A 13399-nucleotide genomic window follows, 5' to 3' on the forward strand; every position below is an offset into this window, starting at 1 on the left:
AATACTATTGGCAGCTCTGTGGCCATTGGAGAACATATTTGTGTTCTGCACCTACGTTCCTCAAATATTGCAGCTGATAAAGAGTTGAACTCCCTTTTGCCAGCCTCATAAAGATGAGGACTGCAGAGTTTAATCTCTCTCTCTCCTTTTTTTTTTTTTTTTTTTTTTAGATAGGTTTGTCCTTCTAAAGAGCCACAAGACATTCTTAAAATTATTATTGGAAATCTAGTAGTTTGCACAAGAGAAGTCATAGGGTTTAAGTTTATACTAAAATAAAGTGAATATTCTGCATCTTCTTATGAAGGATAGCACTCTTAACTGTCTAATAATTAAAGCCTCATATGTTGGTGGAAGCAGGAAGGATGACTTATAACAGAAATCATAGAAAAATAGCTTGTCTTACTTCTAAACCATTAAGCATAAGCATTAAGATGTTACTATCATCTTTGAAGTCTCAGACATATGCCTTTGTAGTTTATGCATTGCTTGCACTTACGCTACAACTAATGTGCCTTAGTCAGATATTTAACATTACATGACCCTTTATTCTTGCATTCCAATGTCACCAGTGTTAGACTGTTAAAGATTAACCTGGCAAGTATTTTGAAAAACACAACCTGACTTCATTAACCTCTTGAAAGAACACTTAAGGTTAAAATATGCCATTACATATTTCCAAGCCTAACATGGTGATGCACTGCATGTTTTATTGCTCTTAATGTTCTATTACCAGAGACAATTCACCCTTTCTTATAGTAAATGACATTGTTATATTTTTATTTGACTCTTGGTTCTAAGATCCAGGTAGTCTTATGTTTATTAAAGAAGCTAACAAAATGCTTAGGTGGGCCCTCAAAACCTTAACTGCTTTCTGTTTAGAGATATCCATTAGCCATTACTGTTGAAAATGTTAAAACACCAACAGTAATTCCATATCCTCAGTGGGACCAAAGCTGGGCAGCTCCTCATGTTTCTTGCTAATATTCAGGAGAGGTTTCCTCTCCCATAGTATGTTTTCCTGAATAACTGCTTTCAGCCACCCAGTTTGGCCTCCTGTTTACTTCAAACATTTTATGATCTAATAACAGAAATTAATAAAATAAGCTTGATACCAATTTCCGCCTAGGGCTTTCTTTCCCTCCCTAGTGAAGCACTTTGCAACAGTGGTGGAGATGATTGCTTTTCTAGCAGCAATATTCTTCCTAGGCATCTTTTCTAGGGAGTGCTGTAGAGTTCATTGCTATGCTCTGAATTCATCTTATTTGTCTAGGGACTTTGTTTTTTTGTTTGTTTGCTTGTTTTTTCTTTAGTTTCATGCAAGACCTTAGCTCTAGGCTAAAGCCATATTAAAAAATAAAAAATAAAAAAAAAGGGAAATTACAGGGGTTTTATCTCTCAAAGGAAATTGTACTTTATTAATTTTTGGTGCTGGTGGAATCCCAGGCAAACTCATTATTTGGTGGATTGAGGGTAAGAAGGAACAGGTAAAGAAGAGGCACCAGATGTAGGATGGAAAGCTTCCCCAGAAAGCTTTAGACTGAACTTAGAGAAGCAACTGATGTAGACAAGAACAGTATTTCTTGGTAGGCACAATTCTTAGAAATTTGCTGAGATGTCCCCTATGGCAGGAGCTGGTGAGAAACTAGTCTGCCACCAGATGGCATTGAGTGGGGTTAGAGCTGCATCTGAAGGATGAGATGGAGAGGGAAAAGCTCTCATAACCTTGCTGCTCATCTGCATCTCTCCCTCTTTCCTGTAACTCCCACTGCCTGGCTTAATGGCAAAAATTGAGAAGAGGCCAGTATATGAACTTAAGATGCATGAATATGGTCTGTAGTACCAGTGGCACTGATTGTGATGATGGCTTGGGCTATGTTTAAACTGTTTTCAAGCTTTCCAGTCCAAGGTCATGCTTGACTCTGTCTTGCTCTGTTATGGGATGAGGCTCGGTTAAGTGCCAACCCATCCTACCTTTGCACTTCTCCTTCTGGAGAAGGGAGCTGTGTTGTGCTCTAACCTGTGGCTGAGGGAAACTAACCCATTGAGACTGAGCCAATAGTCATTTGGTTGGCTGACGGATACTAAGCTTATTTTACTGGACTGTGAAACAAAATAGTTTTAGTCTACTAGGAGTAGATTACAGATCTTGAAAAATATGAAAACTCTTGTGTCTCAGTCCTGGTGGAATATGTTTGTCCAGCTGGCAAACATGAGTTCTGAGTTCTTTCTGTACAGAATTCCCTCACTTTCTACCCTCTTCAAAGTATCCAGTTGAAGCATGACAGGGACTGTGTAAAGGACAGTCTTGCTCTGAAATCATTAGATAACTCAGATTCAAATCATGCTGACAGCTGCGTAACATGCCTAAGTCTTCCTTTTCCTTTGTGCTCTTCCTCAAAAAGAAATGCCCTGAATTAGAATAAATAGCTTTTTTTTTTTTCCCCTCCCTTAATCTGGAAAAATAATATGCAGACCTATTTCTTTCAGTATGGTTGTGAGCCTTACCTCAGGGCTGGAACCCCAGTTTTGTTCCCTGTATATACAAGGAAGCAACTGGCTGTCTGCAGCACACAAGCATTAGGATTTTTATGTACCCAATTCTGTGTTTGTTCCTTTTATTTCATAGTATTTGATGACAGAAAAGCTTTTTTTTCATCGGTGCATAGACTATAATGTTTGCAGGTGTCCTTGTGAAATAGAATCAAACATCCAATGGAGCAGTACACTTGTGCATGTGTGGATTCTGCTGGGAACGTGTGTGTTTCTGGATGTCATTCTCCAGGTAAGAAATAAGGGTGTTATGCCCTCCCTCTTTGTTCCCCTGTTTCCTAAAGTATTCGTATAATGGCACCACAACGCAGGGTGATCAGGAGCCAGCCACCCAGCTCTGCCAAGGGTACTGACATACAGAGGAGCTCACCAGTCTCTGTTAGTGACAGTGAGGTGTGGAAGCAGAGCTTGCTGCCCATTCTGAGCAGGTTGACAGCTACACCAGTGACAAACAAAAAGCTGAGAATATCATTTCAGATACAAACCTCACTAGGAAACACTTCTCAGCATACTGATTTCACAAGAGGCTCATGACTGAGACACTAGAAATAAGAGCAGATATGTCTACACCTTCCACTCACTTTCCAAAGGACTCACGCCTTCTGGGGATCTCTCCAAAATGATGCAGATAGTCTGTACAGAGCTGGGAAGGCAGAGGAGGTGAATGATATTGGCAGCCAGGCAGAGAACTAGCTAGCTGTTCTCTTCCAGACTTTCACGGCTGCACAGAGCATAGTGTCTCCCTGTACCATTTAGTGACTTTATGACATCACCACCTGTTACCACGGAAATCCAGAAACTACAAATTTGGATCTTGGCAGCAAGGTATAAGGAGGAAGTATCTTCCTCTTTAGGGGGTCAAAAAGGAAAGCTGAAAAAAATTTTCAGAACGTCTTTGAATTGGAATAAGGTTGGGAGAGGTTAATAATTCCAAAACAAACAATTGTAGCTGTTGAAGAGGCAGTGTGGTCCCTACAATGTCCTTCATAAAAAGCAAACGTGGGAGATCAAGTGCAGAACCCCTAACTTCATGCATCTTAAACATATCTCTCAGACATAAGACCATTGCTATTGACTTATAACTTTAGCTCTGACCAGCAGATATAAAGAGCTGCTTTTAGAGATGAGATATCCACTGACCAATGATTTTCAGGAAGTGCTAATAACTGCTGCTTCTTGAGAAAGAGTTTGCTTGTGGTTCACAGCAAAGAAAGTATGTAGTGTTGAGTTCTGATAAAATTGTGTGCAAATACCATTACTGTTGTGATGACGTGCTTTTTATAGCTTTTAATTAATTAATTAATTAATTTTTGGTGAGAACTGGTGTCTTTAGACATGAATTTTATGGCTTTTAAGTGCTTGAGATTTTTGAAGTTATGGAAATAACATTTTTGTCTTTTAGTAACATTAGCTGACATTTTACTTATGTTGCACAGCTAAATGAAAACTGCTTTTTAAATGGATGGTTATTAAATTGAATTATTGAGTAGTTGAGGGCTGGCTAATATTAGCTCTTACACAGGCTTGTTTGATTTCACTGACATTGCACAAGATGTACAAGTATGGTATGTACTTGAGTTGCCTACAGATGCATGCACCCTTGCTGCAAAGGCAGGGGGAGCAGGAGCTGACCTCAGCTCTGGAATCTTAACAGCTGCTTTGTCTCCATGTGCACCTGCAAGGCTGTGGGCTGTGTGTGGCTGTACTTCCACCTGGAGGTCCCATGTCAGAAAGGTAGAGGTTGTTAATGCTCACCAGGTGTGAGGGAGATCTGACTCAACCTGTACAGAGTATGAAAGAGCTGTGGACTCATTTTATTTGGCTGTCTCCACTAAGGACCAAAATCATCTGGAAAAAAAACACCTTGTTGATAATCTGGTTTTAAGTATATCCATGATGGCAGTTCTTATGTGGACATTGAGCAGCATTTCTAGCATTGTTCCATAACTGTCTCAGACAAGCACAGGAACACGGTTAATCTGATTCATGTCCTCCATATAAAAAAGCAAACAAGACCTGCTCACCAAACAACCAGTCTGTTGTTCTCCTATTTAGTTGGCGGCTTGGTTCCTGGGATTTCTATTCCACAAGAGCAGTTTGAATATGGTCAAGCTCTTGTTATCTGGAATATGTCTCAGTGTTCCCTGTTATGCCTTGTTTCAGTGGGATAATGACCAAGAAAGCTGCTGAGCCATGGATGGATTGTAGGAATATGTCATGAGAAAGATGCCTGGAGTCATCTGTCCACACGCTGTGATGCTGGCTCGCGTTTCCAAAACAGAGTTGCAGACAGAAGAGATCATGACTGCTCTGAAGAACTTTGCTTATGCACGTTCCTTTTTTATGCTTTATAGTGAGTCACTTTGAAAGGCTCCCTTTTTGGTCCTCTTTAGTTAGACTGCTGGTTACTTTTTCTTGCACATCCAGCTTACTGGGACTGTTGTCATGTTTTTTCTCCCTGGAATAGTTGAAGTGTTGTCCTTTTCCCTTTTTTCTCCTTTATTTATTTATTTATTTATTTATTTATTTTGGGGGTATGGAAGATGCTTCTGAAGAGGAAGGATTTTACTTCTTGGAAAAATTCACATACAACACACATGCCCCACACAGAGTTTCAGGCTGGAGGTATGCTCTGGAATTCCCATGGAGGAGAGAACATTTTGTTTTGGCTGGTAAATTACTGGTTCCGGTGATCTCTGCCATGGTTTCAGAGCGAGGTGCACTCCTGTGGCCTTTGTGTCCATCCCAAATATGCTCTCCAAATTCTGGCTGATCTGGAGCTACTCTTAGGTGTACCCACAAGGGATTAGGAGAAAGTACTGTGACACTGCCTGATTCCCACACAAACCTTAGGTAAATAAATGAATATGACAAGTATCATATTAAGCCATTAAGCTGACAAATATATGGTTTTCTTATTTCTTATATAATATACACTTGCACTTATAAATCTAAATTATTACTGGGCACCTGCATGTCTGTGCTGATGCTTTTCCTTATATTTGATAAAGTGGAACTGAAAGGGCAGCTTAACAGGGCATACAGGGACAGAGACTGCTATATCTTGCCATCTTCAGCATAAACATATTGACTCCTCGACTCAGAGAAAGGGGGGTGAAAGGAATGCAGTGTAGAGTATCCTTAGAGAATAAACTAATTGTCTTTCTCATGTTTTCATCCTCCTTTTCCTCCGGAGGCAAACACACACCTAAACCTGAGAGTCATTCAAACTACACATGTATTTATTGAATTCAACTGCATGGAACCCCATCCCTTGACGAAAACACTTGTGAAGAGCTAGAAAATAGATCATTACATCTGGTAACAGCATTGATACAGGCTGGTAACATCAACACAGGGTGATTCTCTCCATTCCTTCTGGATTGCACTGCGATGGGATAGATGATTAGAAGTGCCTGATATCTGATAGGAAAATAGTGATTGTAATAGATGAAAGCCCCTTTAAAGACAGCCCTTTCTTGTTCCCTTTCCTGGCCATCTGGTTTTGTGTCAAGTCTTGGTTGCTGACTAAAATGGCAACACAGATAAGTTTTTAAAGGCCCCGATTCATAAAACTAGTAACAGCACTAAGAGAAGCTGATGTATATTCTCTTCTGACTAGTGTATCATTAATGAAACTGGTATCACATTTTCCTTGTAAAATAGCTAATCCTGCAGGGACCAAGAAAAGGATCTGGGCTGACTTCCAGGCTCCAGTGGGCTGACCATTAGGAATGAAGCCTTCCTGCTGCCTTCCTTAGGAAGGGGACACTGCGAGAGCTGTTTTTCAAAGCAGAGCCTCATCTTCAGCCCTGTGCTGTGGAGTTGATGGCCTACAGCTGGGGATCATTAAGCCATGGTGTCATTCAGAAAGGGGATGCACTGGCTGCTAGCTGACACAGGCCAGTTTTGAGTTGCTATGCTTCTCGAAAAGGACAAAAAGGCCAAGAAAAGAGAAGAACTTCACAGAATCACAGAATCATCTAGGTTGGAAGAGACCTCCAAGATCACTGAGTCCAACCTCTGACCTAACACTAACAAGTCCTCCACTAAACCATATCACTAAGTCCTACATCTAAACGTCTCTTGAAGACCTCCAGAGATGGTGACTCAACCACTTCCCTGGGCAGCCCATTCCAATGCCTAACAACCCTTTCAGTAAAGAAGTTCTTCCTAACATCCAACCTAAACCTCCCCTGGCACAACTTTAGCCCATTCCCCCTCGTCCTGTCACCAGGCACGTGGGAGAATAGACCAACCCCCACCTCTCTACAGCCTCCTTTAAGGTACCTGTAGAGTGTGATAAGATCACCCCTGAGCCTCCTCTTCTTCAGGCTGAACAATCCCAGCTCCCTCAGCCGCTCCTCGTAAGACTTGTTCTCCAGACCCCTCACCAGCTTCGTTGCCCTTCTCTGGACTCGCTCAAGCACCTCCATGTCCTTCTTGTAGCGAGGGGCCCAAAACTGAACACAGTACTCGAGGTGCGGCCTCACCAGAGCCGAGTACAGGGGGACAATCACCTCCCTAGACCTGCTGGCCGCACTGCTTCTTATACAGGCCAGGATGCTGTTGGCCTTCTTGGCCACGTGAGCACACTGCTGGCTCATATTCAGCCGACTATCAACCAATACTCACAGGAACTTATCACCTATTGGAACATATTCTGGCTATTCTTCACTAGATCCATATCGTGAAGGCCTGAAGTGCCCATAAAGGGCTACTGCAAATTCATAAATCATAGCCACAGCTCCCTGTTTCTATGGCAATCACCACCACACCTGCTTAGGATCTAGCCTTGCATACCTGTAACTCCTCTGTCTATATCTCACTCATTAGTCATTCATGAGATTAATTTATTCCTACTTGTTTTTGCTAGAACTTTTTTTTTTTTTTTTTAAAGCAATGAAGAGCATCTTTTAAAAAAAGTGTTTGAAGGCAAGTTATACTGCTGGGTGCCTGGTGCTTCAGTGTTTGGGCTTCAAACACATTGAGACATGCCGATTTGTTTAAGAGCTACAGTCTTTCCTGGAATGTTTTTAAATCATGTAAACATTCCTATTAGTTTTATGGATTTCTAAACTGTTTTTGTAAATTTGGGTACAAATTTAAGTTGACAGTGTACTTTCTAAACTTCCACTAAATAGGGCCAACTTGCTATTGATAGAGGAATATCTCTCAAATGGCCTTATGATGTCTTGCAATGGAAGACTTTTCATTAGAAAAACAACCTACCATGTATGTATAAATCTTTTATCGGTTCTTACCACGCCCTAATGTCTGTGGGACTCCTGGTGGTGGAAAGGGGAAGAGAAGAGAGAGAAAAAGTATAAGGATTATTTAATAGAGAAATAAACATAATTTCATTGAGCAATGTTTGCCACTTACTATTATCATGCAGCCAACAAGTCTTAATGCTTAGAATCTTCCCACTTACAGGGAGTGTATTGGTGCTTTCCTTGCACAAGTACTTTTACCTCTTTCCAAGTGTGTCAATGCTGCTTTAAAAGATTAGAATGGAAAACTTTTGTAACTATACCATCTGGCTTTAATTTTCTTTAATTGTCAGACAAGATCCTATAGTCCAGTGAAAAGGGATAGAGCTAAACCTGCTGCATTTTAAGGATTTAAGCCTGCCTTTCCCCCCTGTAAATTTTGACCTTTTTGAAATGAGCACTTTTTTTTTTTTTTTTTCCAGAAAGGGGAACATAAAGCAAATGTTCACTACTTTTATTAGTGGAGCCAAATTCCATACATTCTGTCTGCTTTTCACTGACAGAAAATTTAATCCAAAATAATTAGAGCTTTTAAATGGCACTGTATGTCACTGACTTGGCTGACTTAGACTTTTGTAAAGCATATATTTTCTCAAGAAAATTAAGTTTAATAGGTAAAACACTGATTATGATGACCTTGGGAAAATACATTCTAAAGAAAGTAGTGGATGTTTGTGAGTGTTTTGAAATCTCCTGATTGAGCAGTTTGCTATTGAGGAATAGTGTTGTTGTGTTACATCCTATGGTAGGGTTCTCTTGCCTGCCCTTGCCTTCTGCCTGGGTTCTGAATGCTCTAAAGGAAGCAGGGGCAACCTCAGTCCCCTCTTCTGAGGAGCTCCCTGGGGAAGGAAAATATGTTATGCATACAAAAAAAAATAAAAATGCTGAAACCACTATTTAATTGTCTGTCTTATTACACGGCTAAACAGACTTGGGGTGTGCACTGATATGCCATGTACACAGTTTTCCTGTGTTCCCGGGGGCATGGCTGAGCCTTGGGAACAGTTGCTCAATGGTGTCACTGGGGGGCTTGATGAGCTGCCAAATTCTTCCTTGTTTAGTTTACTTTGTCTAGTTTGCCTCCAATTATCAAAAAACTTAATTATTTTACACACACACCATTTAAATCCATATAGGTGATACTCTTCATGCTGAAAATGGGTTACACCATTCTCAGGTTTTGCAGCTGCCTGAGCAGTGGTGGTGGATATTCGTTTGGTAACTGAGCTGGGAAGGAAAAGAGCTTGAAAATTCAGTTTTAATGCTTTCTTTTAGATATTCCCATTGGACCATGCAAATAACTCTTCCCATTTATATTATGAAAGAAACCAGGAGAGTCTAAAATTAAAAAAAAAAAAAAGTATTTTAAAATTAAAACCTTTGAGAGCTTAATTAAATGTACTGTGACAAGAAATGTGCAGTTCACTTACAGCTATTGACTTGAGGTTTATACATTATTGCCAAGTCCTGGAATGAATAAAGTTTTAATGTTGAATCAGGAACAATTTTTCTTGTACATTTTTTATGTTGAAGCAATGAGAAAATATATACTTAGATTTCATTTAAATACCAAAAAAGAGGGTCTTTGGGTTGCAAGTAATGAAGCTGAGTTGTTTAAAACTTGCAGTCCTCTTAAGAGGAAAATTTCTGTCAGTCCCTGGAAAACTCAGGAATTTTCAAGGTTTGCATGGGATGAACATGAAGAATGGCATCTTGTTAAATCTACATTTGCTTTAAATCCTGAGACACATACATGAGCTTTGCTCATTTCAGCTTCACTCATGCTGGATGATACTCTTCTGGTCTGCAGAAATGTCAGCGAATCCCAGGTGCAGCTCTCTGTAGTGGTGCCCCTGGGGCTAGCAGGTGGCAGTTCAGTCAGGGTGGTTTGCCTGGCTGCAGTGGGGCATGACCTACTGTCCCCAGTCACTGTCTTTGGTGAAGGGGGAGAAAGGTGAGTGCAGCAGAGCTCTAAGTTACTGAATGAAGATCTGTGGCCTGTGCTCTGTATTGGGCCACACTTGAATCTTTCAAAAGATCTCTGAATCTTTTAACCTTCCCTTCCTTTCCTTTTTATTTATTTATTTATTTATTTAAATTTAGAGAGCTGTTTCTTATAGAATGCAGGGAAAAGCATCTGGAGATTGTAAAAAACTTATGATGGGGTATGTAGGGGATGAACAACTGGCAGGGAAACAGACAACTCAGGGCTGTTCAGGGAGGAACAAGCATAGGAAAACAGTGATAAGGGAATAAAAGGGTCTGGTTGCTTTTGAACAAGTTGTTGGTCAGCACACTTGCCTGGCTGTATGCTGTGCATTATCAGCAGTCTGTCCTGTCTAAATAAACTCCATTTGTAATTATTTTTCTGGTAAGGGACTCCTTATTTTTGTGCATGTGTATGGACGGAGATCTACATGCCACAAACTGGAGTCAGGTGTCCATGCATGTGTGGTGCCACCAACTGCAGTGAGCAAGTGTATGTGTGTCAGTGTCTGACTGAGTGGCAGCGAGTATCAAGCTGGACTATCTGCAAATAGGATAAGTGGCTTGGGAGCCAGGTCTGGGCCGGATACATATGTGTCTGAGTGAGGCAACCAAAGGAGTTGGCTACTGATCAGGAGGTCCAGGCCAACTACTGGAGAGACTGTAAGGTTCTGCGGGTCAGTGGAGAGACCCATTTGTGTGTGTGTGTGTGCACACACGCGCACGTGTGTGTGGCCAGCTGTGTGCGACTAGTGGGAATACATGCTCAGCCTACTACTGGATTTTGCAGAAGACATATCATAGATGCCTTAGCAGAGCTTTGTTTCATCTGAAAGTGCATCTTTCCTCATACTTATAGCTGTACCCACCTGACCGCTGATTCCTTTTTATATGTTCATTCTTTTCCCTGCATGTCCCGAGGTGCTTATTCTGAGGAGGGAGCCTCCCCCTGCAGTCCCCTGCTCGCTTGGCTATTCCCAACAGGCTGTTCGCCCCTTGCCAGCTCACCTGCTAAGCTCGCGGTGCAGCGGGGATGCGGGGCCGGGCGGCGGGGCCCTGCCCTCTGGCGGCGGCGGCGCGCAGCTTTTGGGATCTAAGCTTAATCTTTAGGAACATGCATATTAGTTTGTCACTAATAAAACACATCTTTACGTACTGAGCTCTATGCATACACTTCACCAGTATTGGTGATGCAGATTTTCAACACAATTTTTCTTATTTTAGAGCTATACCACCAGCAGGAGAAAATAAACTTCAGTGCTCAGCATCTCTAGTGCTATTTGTACGTCATTATTTGAGAGTAAAGAATGTGTAGGTATGCATTTCTAGCAGCCCTTTTTGTGAATAACCAACCAGATACTTATCTTGGCCTTAACCTATGCTAAACAGCTTTCTTACATTTTCTGTTTGTTTTTAACCATTCCAATTCTTTGAATTCATGGTTTCCCTAAGAGGACAGATTATCAGACAGAAAATCTAAACTGCCTGGGTTCCTCTCGGATATTGTGGCAAAAGAAACAGAGAGCAGAAGTAGGACTGTGCTTGAGCAAGTGCATCTTGGGATCATTCGTGCTGTGTTGTACTACTTGTAGCTTCCAGAGAAGAACTGACGATGTAGATAGGTGTGAGCAGCCTCCTGGAGTGTGTAAGGCTCCAAAGAGCAGCTTCACCCCACAGGTCACCCTGATGTGGGAAGGTGGTGCAAGAGTCCAAGGTCCTGAAACAATTCACCGACTTCTCCACTCCTAACCCTCCACAGCACTGACACTCCTCTCCAGGCCTTTCTTTTTAGGCAAAAAGGCCTTTGTGATTCCTTTATTTTGCTTGCTCTCTGCTCAGTGTAAGAGACTGATGTCAAGCAACATACTGTTGTCTTCTGAACTGGCACTGTAGGGTTCTGTGCACCTCTGATAGATGCTGAGTATCTTCAGTTTTGTTGTTTCTGAGAGTTGCAGGCTATCAGATACAAATCCTCATTTGAAGAGAGCCTATGATTTCCCAGTTTCTCTCGCAGCAAAGCAGCATGTGTTTTTCAAGTGTTTGTGCCAATAAGGCCTACTGCATTTTTTTCTATGGACATGACCAGGAAGATAATCTTCCTTTATCATTTACTTACAATTTAATTCAAATTTCCACGACAGTGGGAGACACTCCCTGCCTGGGAAAAGTTCTCAGCCTGCAGGGTAGGCCATGGTGGTTTTTGCTGCTTTTCCCCATGTCATGACTTTCTAAGGCCAGTTTTGTCCAGTGTTGGTTAGAATTATGTTAGGTGAGGTAAAGGGAAAATGTGCAATTCCCTGCCTTCAGCTCACACCCTTTTGACATCTGTTTTCCCTGGTGTTTATAGTAAGGCTTTGCTGTGCTACCTGTTACACAGTGTCATGACTACTAGCAATGAGCAACACTTGTGTTTTCCAGCTCATTGAGCTGTTTTCCTGGACTGAATTGTAAGTAAGTGTGTGTGTGTGTGTGTGTGTGTGTGTGTGTGTGTGTGTGTGTGTGTGTGTGTGTGTGTGTGTTTGTGTGTTTTAAATTAGCCTCACTAGCTTTAAATCTAGTGAGCTAGCTATACTTTTCCACGGATAAAGTGGTTTTGGTTGCCATGAACAGGAGAAAACAGTAAGAATCAGGTAACTGAGCTGGCCACAAAATTGGAGTGATGAGAAAAGGTAACTATAGAGACAGGATTTCCCCTGGTACAGAGGAAATAAATTAGCATCGTGACTCAATAAACCTGGGCAAAGGTTCCTGTCTAAGATCAATTTCTGAGGTCCCTGTCTATATGACTTTCAATTGATGGCCTAACATAATGGTGCTGGTGGTTTTCAGCTTGAGTTCACCTCGAAAAACAAAAGAAACAGCAGCCACTGGAGTGGCATAAAATGCAGATTGATTCGTTCAGCTGGGGCAAGGAGGTGCTACTTGGAGGTGAGCCCTAGGTGAGTCCTAGGGTCACTTGGAGGTGACCCAACAAGGTTATGAAGGTAAGCTCCCCAAAAGTAGTCAGAATCTGAGTTCCCTACCAACTGTAGTGTGAAAATTTGTGTGATTACACCTCAGTGCAGTCATTGTAAAGTGGGAGCTCATCATCTCTTCGTTTATTGCCAAAACAGCAGGGACAGAGTGTTTACAGGTGAAGGCCAGGCATACTTGTGGAGATGTCACATTCTCTCTTAGAACATTGGGAAAGAGATGAGATCTGCTGAACATTGGGAAAGAGATGAGATCTGCTGAATCTGCTTTGCTCTGTTGGATCCACTGGACAACACTTCTGGTGACCCTCAGCCAGGAAATCTGGATGTGTAATGGTACAGGTTATACGCAGTGCCAGCACCCTTCTGTTGGCAGACTGGAGCCAAGATGTCTGGCAAGGCTGGTCTAGAGCGAATGAATGAAAGAGAACTTACCTCCAAACTGCCATCAGTGGTGAGGCTAGAACAGCTCAGTTTCCTCTAGTGGTGGTAAATTGTGCAGAAGAGACACTGGCCGTACCTCAGATGTGATGGGGATTACACCTCAGAGAGCTTTTGTTGGGGTGTTTGCTACCTTGGTACTTAGTGCCTGGGCTTTGCTGGTACACTGGAAGGTGT

General features: G+C 41.8%; 1 protein-coding gene and 1 long non-coding RNA gene across 9 annotated transcripts in view; one reads left to right on the plus strand and one right to left on the minus strand.

The window, feature by feature from the left end:
• The window catches only part of LOC310902107, a 29762-nt gene extending 24912 nt beyond the window's left edge, over nucleotides 1-4850 (plus strand). For 2 of the 3 annotated variants that reach the window (XR_014586492.1, XR_014586494.1), the window contains 2 exons: nucleotides 2683-2782; nucleotides 4714-4850. This is a non-coding gene — a long non-coding RNA (uncharacterized lncRNA). The remainder of the gene's footprint in view (nucleotides 1-2682; nucleotides 2783-4713) is intronic. The other variant, XR_014586493.1, reaches the window with a different exon arrangement.
• The window catches only part of LOC310902101 (uncharacterized protein), a 176498-nt gene that overhangs the window by 53406 nt on the left and 109693 nt on the right, over nucleotides 1-13399 (minus strand). Inside the window, exons 9-10 of one of the 6 annotated variants that reach the window (XR_014586485.1) lie at nucleotides 13217-13388; nucleotides 7079-7838 (exon numbers count right to left, since the gene is read on the minus strand). The exons of 3 other annotated variants lie outside the window; for them this stretch is intronic. Coding sequence is in view for 1 of the 3 variants with exons in the window: in XM_083843082.1 (XP_083699208.1) it covers nucleotides 13326-13388 (63 nt within the window). In the remaining 2 variants the exon portion in view is untranslated. Of the gene's footprint in view, nucleotides 1-7078; nucleotides 7839-12309; nucleotides 13389-13399 lie in introns of those variants that run through there. 2 more of the 6 variants (XR_014586486.1, XM_083843082.1) reach the window with 2 other exon arrangements.

The sequence above is a fragment of the Anser anser genome (assembly GCF_964211835.1).
Source record: "Anser anser genome assembly, chromosome: 6".
Lineage (NCBI taxonomy): Eukaryota > Metazoa > Chordata > Aves > Anseriformes > Anatidae > Anser > Anser anser.